This window comes from Typopeltis vanoorti, chromosome 1 (assembly GCF_054136105.1).
Source record: "Typopeltis vanoorti isolate ZY-2024b chromosome 1, IOZ_Tvanoo_1.0, whole genome shotgun sequence".
Lineage (NCBI taxonomy): Eukaryota > Metazoa > Arthropoda > Arachnida > Uropygi > Thelyphonidae > Typopeltis > Typopeltis vanoorti.
The window spans coordinates 32,889,843-32,910,232 of record NC_143549.1 but is presented as its reverse complement, the minus strand read 5'-3'; the positions used below and the strand labels follow the sequence as shown (position 1 = coordinate 32,910,232).

The following is a 20,390-nucleotide window of genomic DNA, read 5'->3' as shown; positions in this document are numbered from 1 at the left end:
ATTTTCTCACACTTGGGGCAAACACTTCATGGATCCACTCAATAAACAATTGCCTGGTTACCCGAGCACTACTATTAGCCCTCCACATAACAGGCAATTTACTTTCCATCACGTTATTTTTCTTAAACACTCTCGGATTCTCAGAATGGTACGTCAAGGTATGGCTTGACCTTGACGTCCCCACTTGTGTTTCCACATAACAAAAGAGTCCGCCTGTACTTCATTGGCTTGTGTCCTGGCAATGCTTTTTCCTCCAGAGTGATGTAGGTCCTCTTTGGCAATTTTTTCCAAAATAGGCCAGTTTCATCACAGTTGAACACTTGTTGGGTAAGAAAACCCTCAGCCTTTACATAGTCACTAAATTCTTGCACATATTTCTCAGCAGCTTCTCAGTTCGAACTCAGCCTCCCCATGCCTAACCACACTATGTATGCTGCTTCTCCTCTTAAATTTTTCAAACCACCCTCTACTAGCTTTGAACACATCAGTATCAGCATTCGTACCGGGGTTCTTCTTTAACAGGTCATCATGTAATTGCCTCACTTTTTCACAAATTATAGCCTCAGAAACACTATCACCAGCTAACCGTTTCTTGTTTGTCCAAATCAGCAACAATTTTTCCACTTCTTCAATCGTCTGCAATCTTTGTTTAGTAAGAACTTTCACTCCTCTTGCAACATCAGCGCTCTTGATCGCCCTCTTTATTTTTGAGTATTGTACATATCATTGATTTCGTCATACCGAACTGCACAGCAAGATTCGCGACATGAATGCCATTTTCATGTTCGGATATGAAAATGGCATTCGTCTTTCGGGTTTCATCTCTATCATGGTTCTAACAACTTTTCTTTTCGCTTTGTTGCTATCACTATTCTTCTGCGGCCCCATGCTAACTTAATAATAATTTATGGAAAAAAAAAAAAAAGAAAATCAAGAAAACTCGCTACATATTCGAGCAGGTGTCTGCACTGAACAAAGGCTGCTGTGTAACTGATGCTTTCCTGCCTTACAGCTCAGCACGCGGTTGCCGTTTTGCTGTTCGGGAACCAAAATTCGGTTCGGAAACTGGGGCGCATTTTGTTCAGAAAATATGTACTGTACCTAAATTGTTCAGATGACGACATTCAAATTTAATGTTTTATGATTAAGTATAAAGTAACAACCAACTATCATCAATCACTATCCAATTACACCATTTATAAAGATATTATTAAAATTATTTCATCCCAAAAACGCACCTTGCAACCCCATTTTGAAGGATGACATTTCCAGAATGAAGATGACCAAATGATGGAAACCCACGATCTTTCAAGAATAAAAGTGCTTCAAGAATCTGGCTTCCCAATCGTTGTACTTGTGACTGTGTCAAGCCATCTCCATGATACTGATATTTTTCCCTCCAATCATCTTGACAATGACTCTAAAAAATGAAATATAATTAAGGATGACTTTGCATCTAATATATATTTTCATAATATAAAAATGCAGTGAAAAGTAATAATTATACTAATAATATTAAGGATTTTTTAATGTAAAATAATGTAGTAGCTTATTTATTAAAACAGTTGGTGGGGAGGAATTATGCCAAAGTAATTACTTCATATAACTTTTTCCTTGACTAAACAAGTTCTGTTATCACAAATGTTGACAGATGGAAAGTTTTTTTATTGTATTTTGTAACCGGAATACCATGCTTACATTATCAAAATGTATTACTTAGAATAGCTCTATATTTTAACTAATCAATCTGTGATGGTTACAGAAAGTAATACAATGCATAAATTAATGACACCTTCAGACAAGAACAGTCTGAAGGTGTCATTAATGAGGTGACTGTTCTTGACTGTTCAGACAAGAACAGTCACCTCTTTGAAAAGGCATTCATGTTTATATTCACAATGTGTAATTGCAATGTGTTTTACTAAACCTAAATGAGGAAAATCCAGTTTTGCATCTGCAAATTGTAATTCTAAGAAATGCATAAGATGGGAAACTGTTCCAAAGAAGTTTCTCCTCTGATAAACACATCAATTAATCCAACAATTTTTTTCAGGAAAACCATGAAAATATTTATAGAAAATGCAAGCATCAGAAACTGAATATCAAAATGAAAGAGAGGGGAGCATAATAAACTGGTGAGAGATGGATCACTAATTAACCTAAATGCTCTCTTCTGTACTCAATCCTCAAGGGTTCACATGAGTGAGTACAGGAGTGGCAAACCTGAGGTACCTGATGCTGAACTATGCCTTACTTCATGTAATATACATCTGTTATATTATCTGCAGACCTCTCTTCATCCTTCTTTCCTCTTTTTTTTTATTTCTTCTTCTTCTTGCTCCTTTCCCCCAATGCTATCAGAGTATTCGAGGACTAGGATGAAGCTTTCTATTTATTGTTTCTTTTTGTCTCATGCAGTGGGAGTCTGCCTTCTCTCCCAATGTTTGCCTGTTCAGCCCCAGTAGGCTGAACTCCTGTAAGGTTGGAATCAGCAAGGGCACACGGCTGTAAAACTTTGCTATATTATCTGAATGGGGACAGACCTCAAGGAAGGAGATGGGACTAGGGCATATCCCAGAAGCAATGTGTGTAGGCTTTGCCTGGTCTTCACAAAAAATGGGCAAAGCTAAACCAGAACCCTGAATGTGGGCTCCCACAATAGAAGGAGCTGAGAGGTTGTAGACTTGATGCAGCAGAGAGGGGGGGGGCTGGCAATACTGCTTGTGCAAGAAACAAAATGGAAAGGACAAACAGCACTAAAGATTGAAGGACAGGAGTTATTTTATTGTGACATGAACAGATAGTGCAATGCAGTGGGAATTGTACTCAATCAGGAACTTAAAGGAAATGTGCTAGAAGTGAATATCAGTGAAAATTTTTGGAGAGACCTAGAATGTATAATAAGCAGATTACAATGAAAGGAATGGATCTTTGTGTGTGGTGAAATTAATGGTGACAGCAATAAAGACAGGGAAATTATACAAGGAAGTCATGGAGCTGGAAAAAGGAATAACGAAGGTGATAGGATTGCTGTTTTTTTGCAATGGAAAGGAATCTTGCTTACTGAACACATTCTACAGAAAAATTACCAAACCACAGGTACACATACAGCAGTGGGGGAGAGACACTCCCAGGTGGACTATATACTCTGTAGAAGAGAATATATAAAGGAGGTAAGTGATTGTAAAGTAATACCAGGAGAGGAAGTGGCAGAGCAGCACAGGCTTCTCTCTGCCAAGTGGAAATAAAAGGGGTAAAACACAAAACAAGAGAAAGGATCATCAAAACAAAATGGTGGAAGCTAGTAGAAAGTGATCTTAGAGAAGAGTTCATCAAAAAGGTACAAGCAGTGATTACTAAATATGGACCAACAGAAGATGGAAAATTGGAAAACATCGATAATATTGGGAAAGAGGCACTGGGTCATACAACAGGAAACATTAAGGTGGAAAAGGAAATGTGGGTGGAGTGACGAGGTACACCTCGTCATTTCAAGAAAGTGTATTAGGAAAAGAAAAAAGCCAAGCAGAAGTGGGACAGAGTAGGCGAAGAGAATAGCGAATAACAGAATAGAACAGAATATAGAAAAGCAAAGAAAAAAGGCAAAGAGAGCAGTAGCAACATCTAAAGCTGAAGCCTATGATAACTGTATGAAAGTCTGGATAATGAGGAAGGCATCAAAATTGTCTTCAGGATAGCCAGACAAAAAAAAAAGTGGAAAAGTAAAGATATATATATCAAACCAGGATGATTAAGGGACAGGATGGTACCATTCTATATGAAGAAATTTTGAGAAATTAATGAATGAAATAAATAGGGATTTACAAAAGGATGAAGGAGATCTGGTCATGGGACCAATTCCTAACATAACAAGAATGGAAGTGGAGGAAGAACACTCAAAAAGATGAAAAACAGGAAGGCAGTTGGACCTGATATCGTCCCCATAGAAGTATGAAAATGTCTAGGTGATTTCAGCATGACTTTATTAACGGTTGCCGTTAACCGTTAATAAAGGTTATTAACGGTTAACGTTAATAACCTTTATTAACGTTATTAACGTTAATAAAGTTTATAACGTTATTTAACGTTATAAATAACGTTATTTATAACGTTAATTACGTTATAATTAATTAACGTAATTAATTATAATTACGCTATAATTATAGCGTAATTATACGCTATAATTATAGCGTAATTATACGCTATAATTACGTATAGATTTATTACGTAATAAATCTATACGTAGATTTATTACGTAATAAATCTACATAACAGAATGTAGATTTATTACGTAATCTACATTCTGTAGATTACGTAATAATCTACAGAATGTAGATTATTACGTAATCTACAGAACGTAATCTACAGATGGATAAAGGCCATTCTAGTCTTCGTTGATTTGGAGAAGGCCTTTGATAGAGTCCCAAGAAAAGAGATATGGGAAAGCATGAGGAAGAAAATGATTCCAGAAGAAGTATCTACATCTTTTACAAGACATGTATGATGGTAGTAAAAAAAAAAAGGGTGAAATGTGAAACAGGAAACACTTAGTCATTCCCAAGAACATAACAAATAAGGGACTCAAAGTTGACCCTTGATGAATTGAAAGAGACAGTAAGAACTGAATCACCTTGGACGATGATGTTTGCTCATGATGTGGATTTGCACAAAGTAGGAAGCAGAAGAAAGACTTGAACAATGGAGGAAAGCTTTGGAAGACAGTGGCTTGAGGAGCAGTAAAAATAAGACAGAGTACACACGTAGTGAAGCAAGTATAACACTGCACAACACAAGTGTCCAGGTTCACATTCTAGGATCATGTGTCAGACGTGATGAATACCTGGACTCACACTCAATAGGAGGATCCAATCAGGATGAATAAACTGGAAAAAGGTTTCAGGTATCCTGTGTGATGCAGAAGTGTCTAGCAAGTTAAAAGGAAAAATCTACAAAATGGTAATAAGATCTGAACTGACGTACAGCAATGAGACCTGGCAGATGACCAAGAGATGGAGAAGAGAATGGACATAGCTGAAATGAAAATGCTGAGACTTGCAAGTGGTGTAACAAGATTGGATAAGATCAAAAACTCACTAATCAGGGGAACAGTGAAGGTAAGTACCTGGAAAAAATTATCATCATTATTAACATCTGACCTCCATGAAGTCACAGACTCATCATGGGAGATACACACTATGGCACATAATGCTACCTTGCTTTAAACTGATTCTCCGTATCTACATTCACAACAAACTCAGGCAATGCATTCCACTCACCAACCATTCTCCATGCAAAGAACCTGCTTCTCACTTCTCTGCTCACATTCTCCTTATACAGTTTCTAGAATTTTGAAATTTCTGGATGGTCTCTTGTTTTAGCCCCTCTCCCATGCTATGAAACATCTCTTCCATGTCAACCTGATAACAACTCATGAATAGCTTATGTCTCAATGCCCCCCCCCCCACCTCTTCCTCCTATGCACGTGGCTATGCAGCTTGCATTATCTCAATCTGTTCTCATACTCCAAAGACCACTAACCAACTTTGTGAATCTTTTCTAGACACTTTCCAACATACCCTCATCACCATAAAAACCCAGTGACCAAATCTGTGCACAATAATCCATATGAGGACTGATCAAGGCCTTATACAGTGGCATCATAATCTCTCTATTTCTCCATGTCAGGGTCCTCCGCATTATCTCCCCAGTTTTGCATCATCTGCAAACAGCTGCACATCACTAGTTAAACCAATCCCAATATCATTAAAGTACAAACTGAACAACAATAGTCCCAAAACTGACCCCTGCAGTACACCACTGATACCTATCTGACAGCCAGTTACTGATCCAACTCAGAAGTCTGTTATCCAATCCCATCTGTTTCAATTTATTTACCAGCTTGTTGTGTGGCAGTCTATCAAAAGCTTTTGCAAAATCTAAGTATACCACTATACATGCTCCTCTCTTGTCCTAGACATTTGTCATTTGTTATAGTATATTAGTAAGTTAGTAAAACATGATCTCCCTTTAACAAACACATGCTGACAACCATAGATATACTGCTGTTCTCAACCCATTTCTGTATCCTAGTTCTCACCAATCTCTCTTGTACCTTCACTACAACTCCAGATATACAGAATTGGAGCATTTTTACATTCTTTCCACTCTCTTGGAACCTATGCTGTTGTAAGACTTTTATTAAATAGACATGCCAATTCCCTGGAACATTCCCTTAAGATGAGTGGTGATATGTCATGAAATCCTATCACCTTATTGATATCAAGTTTATTTATTTCCTCAAATACTTCCTGTTTACTCACAATTAAGCCATCTTCTGCATGTCCTCTACACTTTACCACTCTGATCAGAATGAAACACCCTTATAAATTGATCACTGAATAGCTCAACAATGTCTTCTGCAGCAGTTATCATTCTACCACTTAAATCATTAACATCGTCTTACCATAATCATTCAAGATTAGGGAATCAAGGCTGAGGTCGTTTGGTCATGTTATGCAGTGAGATAAAAGCTATGTGGGAAAGAGTGATGAACCCACCAGGCAAAATAAGTAAGGGGTAGACCTAAAGAATCAAGGCTGGACAGCTTGAGAGTGTGGGGGAGGACTTCCAAGATCTCAGACTAGAGGAGAAAATGGTTCTTGGACAGAACTGAGTGGAGGAGGTTGATTTGCTGTAGCAACCCTACTTGAGAGGGAATGAAGCTGAAGAAGCTCTCTTCTGTACTAAATGAAGTATTTTTAAGGAGTTTAAAAGAATCTATCATCTATATAGAGTTTGGTAACATAATCTTCAGTGAAAGAGAAAGCATAATTTCTTGGAAGTAGCTATAACATATTTCACCTCTAATATATTAGTTCTGTGGATTAACAGAAAGATAGAAAATACAAAACTTGTCAACACTAGATTTGAAAACTTGTAGATTATACTCTTCAGATAATAAGAAGAGGGAGAAGATTGTTCCTAAAGACTGAATAGAGGAATGAATCAATGAGGAAGAAAAATTTGTTCTGACAGTTTGAAAGTGAACTAAGGAGTATTGAATAATTATTGCATGTGTTTAACAGATTTTAACAGAGGGGGTGATAATTGATGGCAATTCTGATGAACAGTAACCATACAAATAATTACAGAAAACACAGTCCTGTTCAGCAAAACCTGAATGTCTATCAAATAGACTGGTATGAACTAGTAAGAAATGAATTATTAATCACCTATTGCTCAAGTCATGCCTTCAGGGGCACTTCAAATATGAGAACAGTATTCAATACTTGAAAGGATCTACAATTTATATAAGAGTTAATAGCTATTTAATAGGATAATATAGTTAAAAGGAGATAAAGTTATGTGTTGAGCAAAACAAAAAACATACTTTTTTGGATGCTGAGGTAGCGATATTTGTAATATAAATTAAAGATGCCAAAAAATTATATTCTTGGTTTAATCCTTTATCCAAGTATAAGGAAACAAAGTTTGCACCTGAAGTAACTTCAAGACTGGACAACTCATAAAAAGAAGCTGATGACTTCATATCACTTGACTTAGAATCCCATAATGGAAAGCACATATCCTTACAGACATGTATAATACTATGCATTATGGGAGGGATTACTACCCAGACCAGTTTTGACTTTTATTGAGGTATCATCAATAGGAGTCAGCTGCATTATAGGACACTAAGGCAAGTGATGCAAAGTCATCAGCTTCTATATACAATTTTCCCAGTCCTGAAGTCACTTCATGCACAAACTTTGTTTGCTTACACTTGGATAAAGGATTTAAACAAAAATATAATTTCTTGGCATCTTTAATTTGTAGTTTAACTAAGTGGAAAAACTTCCAACATCTGTTCCTAATCCAGGTATTTTAGTAATAAGGTATGACACCTTTTGACTACTCACATATGAAAATATGACTTCTGCAACTTCAACTTTTGGTATCACTTTTGGGTCTGAACTCCCACCGATAAGACCTCAATATAGGTCAAAACCAGTCCGGGTGCCGACCTGTCAATAATGCATGGCATTATAGATGTCCATAAGGATATTTGTAATATGCTTATGTCAAAAAAGAAAGAACAGAGCTTAGAACTGTTCCAAGAAGAGATAGTTGACTAATAAAACAAACATTCAAATCTCTGAATAGAGATTTGATTGTTAGTTTTATTGCAGTGAAATAATGTTTATTGGAACCATACTTACCTTGAGGACTCACTTCAGTGAGTACAGGAGTGGCAAACCCAAGGTACCTGATGAGGGATCATGCCTTACTTCATGCAATATACATCATCATCATCATCAAATTCCTGCCATGTACCCTCAAGGGGTGTACAGGATATGATAGTACTACATGAAAAAAACTACATCATTATTAATTTCCTATCTACAATTTTCCTCCAAATCAGTCTGTTACTTGTCAAGACTCCAACATTATCAGATCTTATATTTCTATCGTCTAAAGCACTTTGTACCGTATCAATCCACCTACATCTTGGTCTTCCTCTGGGTCGTTTTGCTGCCAACCTGGCAGAGAACACTTGTTTTGCTAATCTTTCCTCGCCCATTCTGTTTAAGTGACCACACCACCTGAGATTAGCTCTGCTAACGCATTCCTGGATGCTGACAATGTCAAGTTCTTTCCTAATATCCTCGTTTTTAATATGATATTGCCATTGATGCCATCTGTTCACGCCTATAATCTTTCTCAGGACTCTCATATCTGTGGTCTCTAGTCTTTGGTCAAGTGTTTTACTTCTCACCCAGCTCTCAGATCCATAAGTTAAAACTGGTTCGAACACTGTCTTGTACACAGCTAATTTAGTGTTCCGACTAATTTCTCTCTTATTCCATATGAATTTATTCAATTGACTTCCCACCATACCAGCTTTGCTGATTCTGTTGTCTATTTCTATATTTAATTTACCATCTTCAGTAAAAATCGTGCCTAAATAGCTGAAATGTTTTACTTGTTCTACAAGTTCTCCATTCACAACACAGTTGACATTTTCAATGATTCTGCCTATTTTCATTGTCTTTGTCTTTTTATTGCTGACCTTCATACCATATCTATTACAACAGCTATTCAATTTAGTCAGAGAATCTTGCAGACTTGTAGCAGATTTATTTAGAAGTATAACATCATCTGCATAAAGCAAAGAGCTGACATTAACATCTCCAATTTTGATATCATGTTTAATACCACTTTTCTTCATAATGTGATCCATATAGATAATGAATAACAGAGGGGATAATGTACATCCTTGTCTGACACCAGATTTAACATTAAACCATCTTCCTGTACTTCCTTCAATTCTAACTGCTGACTTACAACTCAAATAAAGACTAAGTATTGCTTGATATAATACCCCATTGGCACCATATAACTGCAGCGTATTGAATAGCTTCTCTCTTGGCACCTTGTCATATGCCTTTTCATATGCAATATGCAATATACATGTATTATATTATTTGTAGACTGGTCCCTCCCCATCTTTCTTACTTTCATTCATTCATTTCTTCTTGCTCCTTCTCCCCCCCCCCCCATGCTTGCTCCTTACTCCTGAGATAGTGATATTTGTAATATAAATTAAAGATGCCAAGAAATTATATCCTTGGTTTAATCCTTTATCCAAGTATAAGGAAACAAAAGTTTGCACCTGAAGTAACTTCAAGACTGGACAACTCGTAAAAAGAAGTGCTATTAGAGTATAGCTCCAATGCTATTAGAGTATTTGAGGGCAAAGGGTGAACTTTCCTACTAGTAGGCTGAAGTCCCAATTCACCTGGTCAACATGGTAAAAAGGGGCTCTGCAACTATACCACTTTTTTTCTTGCAGTGACTTCACTCCAAAATACTGCATCATTGCTGAGCAGAATAATCAGAGCTGCATTCAGGGCTTAGGGCAGAGGGTCATGTGAATTCAAGAAATATATTACAGTCTACAGCAAAAGTCAGATTTTCATTTTGCATCGATTTTAATGATCTTTAATTCTTCGGGAGAAAAAAAAGGTATTCAGAATTAATAGTTTTTAGCACAATTTCATACATTAAAAAATTGACCAGCATATTTTATTAAAAATCAACTAATTAATTAATCCTAAATTAAATTATTTCAGTTTAAAAGGAAAAAAAATCATAAAACTAACAAGTAAAATAATATTAAATTACATACACTTACCTTTTAAAAATGTATTTTTTTTTGTTTAAATTTGTTTCACTATAAATTTACAATTCACATTTCACTCTGTAACTTACTAAACAGAGGGCAAATTAAACGGTCATGGTTCAAAAATGAAAAAGATGAACTAAAAACAGGGACAAGTATTTTATTATTGCAATAAAACACATTTTCTATGGCTACCCAGCAACAGGCCAACCCATAATAAAATTTAAAGACAGAAAAGCATTCCCAGAGTGGAGGGTATAAGATTACATATCGCAATCAATTTTAAGATTATAATTTGTGGAATTTTTTAATCGATCTCAAGGGGGGAGTGCCCCGTCCCCCCCTGAGGACACTCATGACCGTGGGATTGCATTTTGTCGATGTATGAAAGTTGAGAGGGCATAGTGCATCAGTACCCATCTTAATTGGTCCAATGCAGTTAATTGCAGGATAACTTTGAATACTTCTGCGTAGAGTAGGGAAACAATCTGTTTTAGGATTGATTAGAAAACAACAATGCAGGAGAATGCTATATTTGGTTGGTATATTTGAAATACTCAAAGATGAAAATATGTGACCATCATTTATAAGACATCTAACTGATAAGCTTAGGCGTTGATGGTTATTCATGACTTATTTTTTCACGGTATTAACAACACCACAAACACTTTTATCCACAAGGATGTTTTATTAACGCTAATATTTCGCTGATTTTCAACTCAGCATCATCAGAGCACAACACACATGTAAACGCGACAGTGAGTGAGTGAAACAATATAATTGCAAAAGACAAAAGATCTAAAGTCCTATTTTTGGCGCCCTCTAACGGAAAGAAAAAAAAAAAAAAAAAAAAAAAGGCAGCAGTTATCCAGGAGTTTTTCTTAGGATAACCGTCTCCCAAATTTTTGGCAAATTAATGCAACCATATTTGTTAAGGTTGGGAGAATTCTTCAAAGCCATTGCTGACTCAAAAAATAATCTTTCAGATCTATAACGACTCCTAAATAGCACATTAGTTTTTCTCCATCTAATCCTGTGTGAAGGAGTGTCCAAAGCGTGGTCTGCCAGTCCCGACTTGCCATAGTAATAGTAGCGAATGTATCTTTCATGTTCTTCCAGGCGGATGTTCACTGATCTTCCTGTTTGCCCATAATAGGCCAAGTCACAGTCATATGGAACTTCATACACTCCTGGGTGTGCTAAAGGGTGAAGTTTATCCTTTGGCGAGCGGATCAGAGTTGCCAGCTTGACATGAGGCTTGAAAGTGGTGCAAAGGCCATGTTTCAGTATTTGAAATTTATAAGACATGTGAGAATAGGAAGGAATAAGTGTGAGTAGAAACACTTTCATTAATGGTAAAAATAATTAATAATTATCATATGTGATATGGGTGTCCTATAAGTTGCTTGGCAGAGCGAATAGCACAATCCTATAAATTCTAAACATGAATAAGTGAATTTATGACGGCATAATTAAAAAAAAAAAAACTTATGAGAAAGAGTATTGCAGAAATAAATATGGTTTTATGGAGCAGCAAATCATGTCGTAAAATTTGTTGTACATATTATGTGTATTTCTCTGGTTTGTGTATATTTCACTCCGTTTTCCAAGAATTTTATTTTGTTTACTGAGACTCAGTATACTTAACATCCAATCATTATCGGAATTATCCACACTTTTGGGGAATCCTTAAATTCATTATTATTTTTTTTTTTTAGTATCAGCAGTTCTTCTGTCTTATCAATCTCACATATGCTCATATTTTGTTGTAGATCAACGTCTTATAATACACAGAATATTCATTTATATTCAGGAATAGATATTTTTTACCGTCTGTTGTTTATGAGGACCAGAATAAAAATGTCTCTATATCATTAAAAAACTCTGCAACCTCAACAGATGCTATACTGCACAAGCAAAAGAAAAAACAATTAGCATTTTTCTCCTAACATCCACTTTCAGATTTTCAGTTCCGAAAACAACGTGTAACAGCTGTTTGTCATAAAGCAGTCGGATATATTTGAGTAATCTCTCAACTCATGACAGTGACAACATTCAATTGGATTGGTTGACACAATAACCAATCACAGCTGCTAAGTGCTGAGTGGGCTCAAAATTTAAGCTCACCTAGTCAAGCCTTCTCAGCGGTTTAAAAATAATACAAAGCTAAGAATTTGACACAGTGTGCCCTCTTTACATCTTTTCGAATGGCTCAAAGGTGCATGTATTTTGAAAGTGCACCCGGGCTATTAACGAGAATGTGATGCAATGTTTACGTGGCGAAATGCGCCTTCTTCATGAAGCACTAATGTTTTATTATCCTCGTGAAGAGGACAATGAAGCATTAGTACAGTATATTGTGTTCAATTTTAGGAATCACGCGAAGTCTGCAAACAATTAAGCAAGTCTAAAATGGGAATAAATGCAAAAATATAATATCGGTGATACTGATATTTTGTGGATTAGCACCGCACACCCGGAATATTCACCCCTGATATATATATATATTAGGGTTATCAAGTAATTTTATAAACTTGGTTATTTTACTCCTAATTCCAAGTAAGCAAACAGTTAAGTTTGTGCCTGAACGTAGTTCAAGTCTAAAAGTGGTGCAACATCAGGGTAACTCATTGTAAAGGTGGGTAAAGCTCTGATCACTATTCTTAGTATTTTCCATAATGTAAAGCACATCTCACTAAGAGATGTATACTGCAATACATTATGGGTGGGATCACTACCCAAACCGGTTTCAACCTTTTTTGAGGTCTCCTCAGTGAGTAGCTAGATCCTAAAGACCAAGGTTTTAGCAATACAGAGCCTTATCAACTTTACCTATACAAGTTGCTACAAGGTGTTTTTATTTTGAATAAGAATCTCTGGAGGAGATACAGATGTAAATAAGTTTTTTTACTTTGGGAATAATGTATTAGGGTTACCAAATCTACTCACTGAGGAGACCTCAAAAAAGGTTGAAACTGGTCTGGGTAGTGACCCCACCCATAATGTATTGCAGTATACATCTCTTAGTGAGATGTGCTTTACATCTCACTTTACATGTGCTTTAGTGAGATGTGGGTAAAGCTCTGATCACTAAGAATAGTGATCAGATATATATATATATATATATATATATATATGAGGTAGATTCCAAAAAAAAGTTTCCGGCCTGACATACAAAATCCACAACAATTTTAAAACACCAGTATCAACTCTCTCCCTGGAGAGAGTTGATACTGGTGCCATTCAGTTGATACTGCGCCATTCAGCTGGAGTGAATGACGCAGGTACTCATTTGACTAACACATGGCATGCTAAGTGGCTGTAATGTTAAAAATTAAGTACTGTGCTGTAATAAAGGTTTTCACCAAAGAAGGGCTTTCTCCAAGTGATATCAAACAGCGATTGGATGGTGTTTATGCTCACTGACAGATGACTGAAGTACAAAGAAATCTCAGCAAGGATTAGGGCTTTCTATAACAACTGTCTTTTGCATCATTCAAGAGAAGCTTCACATGACAAAAGTCAGTGCGAGGTGAATGTTCTGACTTCTCTCTTCAATTCAGAAAGAGCATCATATGACCTGTTCCAGCAAGTTTTTAGAGCTTTGCCAAGGGAATCAAGAAGTGCTGGAATCCATTTTCACCAAGGATGAAACCATGGTCCTTTATTATGATCCTTTTTCCAAAAGGGAGTCAATGGAGTGATGCAAACCAGGCAAAGCACTGCCGAAAAAAGCCAAGGTCACTCAGTCCACCAAGAAGATCATGGCAACAATCTTTTAGGTCATCCAGGGAATTCTCATGATTGATTTCAAGAGAAGGAATACCACCGTAAATGCAGAATATTATGCTTCACTCCTGCACAAACACTATGAGCATTGTTGTAAAGCAGGCAAACACCATGACATTATACAGATATTGTTGTGAAGGTGGCTTCCAGGAGATTGAACATTCACCCTACAGTCCCGATCTAGCACCTTCGAAAGACCTTCGAGGAAGAAAATTTGCAGACAACAATGAGGTGAAAGATGCAGTTTTAAGCCATTTTGCAGACAAACGTACAGACTATTTTTTCAAGGGCATAGAAATGTTAATTCAGAGATGTGAAAAGTGTGTTGAAATAAAGGGAGATTATGTTGAAAAGTGACACATCTGTTTTCTTTCTATCACCACTATAGTCAGGCCAGAAACTTATGGAACCACCTTTGTATATAACTTGCTCTCACTGATCTCAAAACTTCAGTTTTACAGGTGATAGCACTCTCCACTTATCCTACTCATATGACAGACCTTGCACTTCCAAAAACATCTTAAGTTTCAAGATCATCTATGATAAGTGCCCTAAACAGTAATCTCAATACATCCTTCACTGGAGTGACAACAACCTAGTCATCTTCAGTGCTTCCAAAACATAGCTTTGTCTGTTTATCCTTGATAATGCTCAACTTAAAAGTGAAGACCAGATCTCTCTTTCAGGCTGACTCTTACTCCTAGCCTTTCCTGACATACTTATATATCACCTCTAACCTTTACAGTATCTTTAGCTCCCAAAAAATTTGGCATTCTTCCTTTTTTATGACATTACCTCTCTTCTGTCCAGTTGCTTAGTGCATACAAATCTCCATCCATCCAACATAGGAAGGTTGCTCTCCCTTTGAGGTGGTGTACCCTTTAGACCTCTCTAAAAATTTTAGATACCATTCAGAAGAGTGTAGTTCAAATGACTGATGATTCCTCTTTCACAGACTTTTTAGTGACCGTCCTGCAGATAGTCAGTAGCAATGTAAGTCCTCTATGGATATTTCCATGAGTGCTGTTCAGCAGAACTACCATCCACTATGTACCCCATGTCTGTTACACAGGAACACAACAGTTTCTCCAACATCCTTGTAAAGCTGAACTGCTAACTCACTGACTTATTCCATCTACCTCAGTAATGTGGAACAGCCATTTCCCAAGTACTACTACTACTGCCAGCTCTTTAGGAAAGATATCTACAACTTTGCTCTTAACTCCACCAGCTTACAAATAACATTTATTTGCTATAAATACTATATATATATATATATATATATATATATATATATATATATATATATATATATATACATATATATATATATATAACCGTACAAACAACTTGTTAAAGACTACGAGTGAACTTCCTCATAATGATTGCCTTTCTTTACACTCACTACATCCTCTTATACCACGCATCTATGGAGTTCCTAGATACATAAGGAAAACACCCCTCTTCTCCCAATCGTGGAAGGAATTGATTCACCTACTTACAATCTTTCAAAATATCTAGCACCTCAAATGTTTCTCCAATAAATCCTCATCATTCAACAAAAACACCACAGACTCTGTTTCTCATATCAAAGATATTTCCATTAATGAAAATGATATTATAGCAAGTTTTGACATTGTCTCTTTATTTACTAACGTTCCTACAGACGAAGTACTTACATTACTAAAGGAAAAATTATCCAAAAAATTGTTTGCTTTATTAAAACATTGCATTCATTCTGGTTACTTTAGATATCGGGACTCCATTTACCAACAAAAACAAGGCCTGGCAATGGGCAACTCATTGTCCCCAGTTCTAGCAAACATTTTCCTAGAAGATTTTGAAACAAAAGGTATATCTTCCTTCTCATTTAAACCAAAACTTTGGAAACATTATGTTGATGATATTTTCATTATATGGAGTCACAGAAGCACATCTCTCATAGATTTTTTTCATCATCTTAACAACCAACATCCTAATATAAAATTTACTGCTGATCTAGAACAAAATAACTCCTTACCTTTCCTGGATGTAATGATTACAAGATGCTCTGAAAGATTAAAAATCTCTACATACAGGAAATCTACTCATACCAATAGATATCTACATAGTCATTCTCATCATTTCCCACCACAGAAGCTTGGAACTATATCTACCTTAGGATACAGAGCATGGTCTCTTTTGAATGAACCGGATGAACTCCAAAAAGAAATAAATCACCTATCTCTTATCTTTAAACAAAATGGATACTCCGAAAAAACGATTAAGAAATTTCTTCTGGATCCTCCTAGACAGTGCTCCACAGAAACTAATAATAATTTTCAAGGTAGCATCTCCATCCCATACATTAGCACAGTCTCTAACAAATTGGCTAAGATCCTTAAAAAATACAACATCAGGACGTTCTTCACCACACTTCCAAAAATCTGTTCTCTTATCAGCCATCCAAAACCCATTCATCACAACCTAAAATATCCAGGTGTATATAAATTATGGTGTGATTGCAACATCCCTTATTTTAGACAAACCAACAACGTATCGAGGAGCATAAGAGAGACGCCTCTTATAAAAGATCACGTGCAACTGCGTTGTCAAGTCATGTTCTTTTCTCAAACAATCCTAATGATAATCTCCAAAGTCACTCCGTTTGCTGGGATAAATCAGAAAATATTTTTCGCTGTGGTGATGAGTTCGAAAGAAAAATTGTAGAATCCAGGGAAATCATCCTGAATCCTGAACACTTAAACAGCAATTTAAGTTATAACATCCCAGATATAGTTCGCCCACCGATTAGAGGTCCCTCGACACTTCTGCGCATCTCAGAAAAAGGAGAACCCATTCCGGTAATCAGTCCGTATTGTGGGATGAGTTGTTTATTATTACCGTTCGGAAAATTAACTTCTCTTTTATGATTATTGTAGTTAACTATGTTGCTTGTATAACAGTTGGAAAATTTTACCTATAAAGCACGTAATTTCGCGTGTTGGCGACCAATTCGGACGTCCTTCATTTCTTTCTCCCCTTCAGCATGAATCGACTATTCTTGGAAAGACGCGAAGCAGGGACCTACAAACGGTGGGCGAACTATAGCCATACTGCAGTTGTTCAATATTGGCGTTCACGAGAGCCTGCACGTGCACACACGCAATAAACAGTAGCGCGCCAGTTAGAACAACTTAAAAAATACAATGTTTTTTGTTTCAATTATGTGTTGCAATTTTTACCTGTAATTTTCAGTTTTTTAGATGCTTCAATGTTTATTACTTTTCTCTTCCTTTAATGAATACCTGATGAAGTCTGTTATAAGCCGAAACTAGTTGAATTATTCTCATAAAAAACTTTATAAATTACCTCGGTTTTTTAAGTCATTAAATCTATATTTTTAAAAAAAATATATATATATATATACACACTCCTACATAACAGGACTTGTGGCTTCGTGTGTAGGAGTGATATTAAAAGAGTCACAGAAGTCACTATGATCATTCTACTAGAGGCATTCCTATAATGCAGATGAAAGCAGCAGTGTTGTTCTACATGAAAAATGATTCAATACTCGACTGTGGTCTGAAATTGTCTACAAGATAGATAACATCCATAGTATATATAAATAGAAAAGTACAGTGAGGAAGAGACTAGAGTGTTTGGAGAGTAATTGGTATTATCTAATATTTTGGTTGAGATGTGAATAATCTGGTCATAGCAAATATCTCAGCATCTCTAGATATTCACCAGTGCAGTTTGGAAAGGGAAAGCCAAATGGAAATCTGAACATAAAATCTTGGAGGGGGAGATGACTTTACTATTATGAAAAATAGATTTTACACTTAGAGAAATGTTTACAATGATTGGCGTAGCATTAATGTTTCTACATTAGAAATAGATTTTATCAAGGCAAACATATGCATAAATGCCACCTTTGAGATATCAATAATAAAAGCAGGTTGTGAAATTTGCTTAAACAAGATGAATGTACTGCCTTGAAAATGTTGAAATTAGTTTTGTTTCAGTAGGTGTGGTTTAGCAGATAGATAGAAACGAGCATTGTTGAAGTTGGAAGTGAAACTATATAAATTTGTGATATCTGTGAAGCAAACATGGAAGACTGTGATGGTTGCCTTTATCCACAGATAATATATTTCTCTTTTTTTGACATTTACATGGTTGTTATTGTTTAAGTTGAAACTAAAAGAGTACGGAATATATAGTAATAGATTCTTTACATATTCAAGGAAATTTTCAATGAACTATAAACTTCTGCTTTGACAATAACTTAAAATACAATCACACATGCAATACTATTTGGAGCACCCTAAAAACACTAATCTCAGTGAATCTTTCTGAAGTGACACCAACCTTGTTATCTTCAGTGCTTCCAAAACACAATACTATTATGTTTGTTTTTTTATATATATTTCTTTTGATTATGCCAAATCACAGAATTCCATATTGAAACTACTGGAGTGTTTTCATGTCTAGGATAGCCAGCAAGGTCTTCTGCTGGCTGCGCAGGGATTCCTGAAGTATCATGTTTTTTGGTAGTTGTACTGCAGAGAATCAGACCAGCTCTCCAGTTGAAGAATAACTGGAGAGCTGCCTTTCTTCTATTATGTTTGATGCAACCCCAAAAAAATACCGAATGCTAGAAAAAATAGATAAAAAGTAAATTCATCGAACAACAATTTGTTGAAAATGCAATTCATTGCAAAAACAATTCACCGATAATTTTTTGATGAATTCTCTCATAATTCGTCGAAAAGTAATTTTTCTTGTAAACTATTGTTTAAAAGTGTTCCGTAACAATACCTAGTATTACTCAAGATATAGACAACATATGTAAGTGACCAATGAAACTTAATAATTATTTTGTTGCATTTTAAACATTTTATGTAGGTGTACATACTGCTTCATTGTGCAGATAGTGATTTATCTAGAGAACAAATTTTGTTGTACCAAATTTTGTCACAAATAACACTAGTCAGACTGAAATTAAAACTTTAATATATATCTTAACTATAAAATTTCATTCAATTTCATCCAGCTGGAGCAGAATTGCTAATATCATTTTGAAATTTACGAAAATGTTATAATAACAGTGATCCAGTCTAGTAGGAACTAAAACTGAACCATGCAGACAGCTTCTTGTTCTGACAACTTCTGCAAATTCGAAAAGAAAAAAAAGAGAGAGCCCAATTTCAAAGATCGTCCTGAAACAACCAGTTAATTATTTGCTATACTAGATAACTTTTATTATTAACAGAATTCTCCTGGAGTCAAAGACTTATTGAAGGAAGAGTTTTTACAACAAACCTTCTTAGTAGGATAGCCAATTGTCCCGGTTTACCTAGGTCGTTTCAAATCCTTCTCCTTTGTTCCAGAACGCGTCTTAAAATCCCAGATTTTTGAATAAAACATAAAAATTCTTAAAGGAAAAAAAAGGGGGGGGGGGGAATGAATTTTGTAAACCAGAACCTGTAATAAAGTATTGATTTTGGTTTGAGCTATTGTTATAATTGATTTCAGCAATAAGCAGCAATCTTTACATCGCTTATTTTTAGGTTCCACAGACTGATAGAAAGTCACGATCACACCCTCTTATTCATTAGAATGTAAGAGGACTCCAATTATAATTATTAATAGTATTATCTATCAATAAAAATGTAAACCATATATATATATGTTAAATAATACATATATTCTAAAAGAAACAATGGAAGGAGTAAATCACCTACACTAGACATGATACCTTCTCTTAAACTCATTCATGCTGGATTCATACATCATTTCCAACTGTTCCCCTCACTGCTCTGTGAGAGAAAAATCTAGCTCCCACTCCTTTGCTAGCTGCATACAAACTTAACTTCCACAGATGTCACCATGTCCTCTGCCCACCTTCCATATAAAGATATATTTCATCAGTTGATAACCTATAACAGGTCCTTCCCAAACATTTGCAAGGCCTAGGGCATGAGTAAAAATGGATGCCCACATACTATACCCTAGGTCTAAATATTAAAACTTATAAATCAAGATAACAAACTGTTAAATAAAATAAGCTATATTCTTCTATCTTGACAAATATACTTTCATAACGGTAAAATTGGAAAAGATATGTAAAGTTATCGTCTTTAAATGAGTCAGCAAATTATCAAATATGGCAGAATTTAATTATTATCATGCATGTCTGGATATTCGGTTGATGTGCTGCCAATGTCTGCACATGTAATAAAATAAAGACAATAAATAGTTCATTAATTATTATATATTTATTATATAAAATTTATTTTGATATAAGATTGGTTCTGAATATTTCATTTCCCGGTGTTTGTAATATGCATGTCTCCTAAAGCACAGGGCAGCATCCTTCTTGCCCAGGTATAAGGGCAGCACTAACCAATAACTTTCAGAAGTTTATAGA

At 35.7% G+C, this 20,390-nt stretch overlaps 1 protein-coding gene across 3 annotated transcripts in view; it reads right to left on the bottom strand.

Moving 5' to 3' along the window:
- Slob (Slowpoke binding protein) overlaps positions 1 to 20,390 on the bottom strand; it is a 352,791-nt gene that overhangs the window by 226,263 nt on the left and 106,138 nt on the right. For all 3 annotated transcript variants that reach the window (XM_090415589.1, XM_090415597.1, XM_090415606.1), the window contains exon 6: positions 1,239 to 1,420. In XM_090415589.1, coding sequence (XP_090271715.1) covers positions 1,239 to 1,420 — 182 coding nt within the window. The remainder of the gene's footprint in view (positions 1 to 1,238; positions 1,421 to 20,390) is intronic.